The sequence below is a fragment of the Salmo salar genome, unplaced genomic scaffold (assembly GCF_905237065.1).
Source record: "Salmo salar unplaced genomic scaffold, Ssal_v3.1, whole genome shotgun sequence".
In the NCBI taxonomy this organism is placed as follows: domain Eukaryota; kingdom Metazoa; phylum Chordata; class Actinopteri; order Salmoniformes; family Salmonidae; genus Salmo; species Salmo salar.
The window spans coordinates 149388-150000 of record NW_025550891.1 but is presented as its reverse complement, the minus strand read 5'-3'; the positions used below and the strand labels follow the sequence as shown (position 1 = coordinate 150000).

The 613-nt window shown below is 39.2% G+C and overlaps 1 protein-coding gene across 1 annotated transcript in view; it reads right to left on the bottom strand.

Annotated features, from left to right (window-relative positions):
* The window catches only part of LOC106606938 (glycine receptor subunit beta), a 5285-nt gene extending 4978 nt beyond the window's left edge, over nt 1–307 (bottom strand). Inside the window, exon 1 of the mRNA XM_045713988.1 lies at nt 62–307. Coding sequence (XP_045569944.1) covers nt 62–170 — 109 coding nt within the window. The 5' untranslated portion in view covers nt 171–307. The remainder of the gene's footprint in view (nt 1–61) is intronic.
* Between the last annotated feature and the right edge of the window lie 306 nt (nt 308–613).

Genomic DNA, 613 nt, shown 5'->3' with positions numbered 1-613 from the left:
GTGTGTGTGTGTGTGTGTGTGTGTGTGTGTGTGTGTGTGTGTGTGTGTGTGTGTGTGGTACCTGTTCCTTGGTAGAATTTGGTGCAGTTTCCGTACTCGATCTCTTGCTGTTTGATGTCAAACTGAGGCAGAGCGATTTCATCCATCTGCACTGGGTCTGCCATCCACATGAAGACCAGATCACTGGTGGTGTAGCCAACTATAACAGCATACAATAATAATATTATATATATATATACAATAACACCCGATATATCACTGGGTCTGCCATCCACATGAAGACCAGATCACTGGTGGTGTAGCCAACTATAACAGCATACAATAATAATATAAATATAATATATATATATACAATAACACCCGATATATCACTGGGTCTGCCATCCACATGAAGACCAGATCACTGGTGGTGTAGCCAACTATAACAGCATACAATAATAATATAATATATATATATACAATAACACCCGATATATCACTGGGTCTGCCATCCACATGAAGACCAGATCACTGGTGGTGTAGCCAACTATAACAGCATACAATAATAATATAATATATATATATACAATAACACCCGATATATCACTGGGTCTGCCATCCACATGAAGACCAG